At 60.5% G+C, this 1,451-nt stretch overlaps 1 protein-coding gene across 1 annotated transcript in view; it reads right to left on the bottom strand.

Annotated features, from left to right (window-relative positions):
- Positions 1-1,387, bottom strand: part of KDELR1 (KDEL endoplasmic reticulum protein retention receptor 1) — a 17,811-nt gene extending 16,424 nt beyond the window's left edge. The window contains exon 1 of the mRNA XM_045292645.1: positions 1,290-1,387. Coding sequence (XP_045148580.1) covers positions 1,290-1,387 — 98 coding nt within the window. The remainder of the gene's footprint in view (positions 1-1,289) is intronic.
- Positions 1,388-1,451: the final 64 nt, after the last annotated feature.

The raw sequence follows: 1,451 nt of genomic DNA, 5'->3' as shown, positions 1-1,451 counted from the left end.
GTGGTGGGAGTCCAGACTCTTTGATCTGAGGGAAGAGTGGACTGTGAAGTCAGGAGCCCTGGGTCTGAGAGGAGAGAGCTGGGGGTCTGGGAGGTGCCGGGAACTGGGACTTCTGAGTGGGAGAAAGGAGGGGCCAGAGATAAGAGCCAGCACTTTGGGTCTTTCTGGGAGAAGTTGGAGGACAGGCCTTGGGTTTCCAGTGGGGAGAGGTTGGGGACCCAGTGTCCTGAGTCTCTGACAGGGCAGAAATGGGGTTGTGGGGTGGTGCTGGTGGTGGTGGTGGGGATGCGCTTTCGACCACTGTATGGGTGGACTGAGGACTGGCGATTTCCTATAGTCTCCTGAGAAGGTTGGGCTGGGATCCCCAAAGGCAGAGGCCAGGCAGGAGTGGGATGTCCCTTTCTGGGGAGGTGCTGAGGGGTGAGCCACCACCAGGCAGGGCTGGAGAGAGGGAGGGTTAACCCCGCGGGGGCCAGGCCACAGCTGTGGGTTATTTTGGGGTGGAAGGGAGGGGGGCTATTCTGAGCACTGATTGAGCCAGCTGCTTGGGGAAGGGCAGCAGAGAGGAGGGGCCAGGGACCGAAGATTTGGGAAGGATGGGCTACTGGGGGTGGGGGCACCCCCATCCCTGGGGAAACAATGGCTCCAGGGGAAGAGAGCTGAAGCCTGGAGGCAGGTGGGGGAAGGGGGTGTGGGTCTTCTCCCCCACCCTGGCTGGCTATCAGTGGACCAGGCCAGTGCTACCATGACAACCGGACAGGAGCCTGATTGACAGCCGGAAAGAACCCTGCCCTGGCTGGACCCTTGCCCTTGTAGGAAGCTTCTAGTGTGTCTGCTTTAGTTCATCTGTGGGAACCAGGAGCACATACTTGGCCCCCTCCCCTCTCCCCCAGCCAGGAGTCCAGGTTCCGAGGCCCCTCCTCCCTCAGACCCCAAAATCTAGATCCCCAGCCCCCTCCTCCTTCAGACCCCAAAATCTAGATCCCCAGCCACCAACCTCCCTCAGACCCTAGAGTCCAGTTCTGCCAGTTCCATCCTCCTTCAGACCCTAGAGTCAGGGTCCCGTCCCTCCTGCCTCAGTCCCAGGAGCCTGGGCTTCCAGACCCTCCAACCCAGCCATCCAGTGTTCAACAGAAATGTGGGAGGGCTGTGTGTGTGTGTACACAGGATGAGGGACAGTATTTCCTCTGATTTACTAAATTGCTCTGGGCTGGGAGCCAGGGACCCCTCCCTCCCCCCAGCTCTCCCCAGCTGTGGCCCCCAACCCTGTAGCCCAGCCAGGGCCTCACCTCCCCGTCCTGCTCTCTTTGACAATGGGTGGCAATTGTGGTGGTGGCCCCAGGAGTAAGGTGGCATGATAGGGTGAGGGGTTGAGGGGTGAGGCCATGGGGACATTGTTCCTCCTTGGGATGCCCCACTAATTTCTTCTCTCTCTCTCCACCTCCCCCCCC

This window comes from Echinops telfairi, unplaced genomic scaffold (assembly GCF_000313985.2).
Source record: "Echinops telfairi isolate 266 unplaced genomic scaffold, ASM31398v2 ScPeMD7_655;HRSCAF=1070, whole genome shotgun sequence".
NCBI lineage: Eukaryota > Metazoa > Chordata > Mammalia > Afrosoricida > Tenrecidae > Echinops > Echinops telfairi.
Note: the sequence above shows the minus strand (reverse complement) of the source record. Positions and strands in the feature narration are given on the sequence as shown.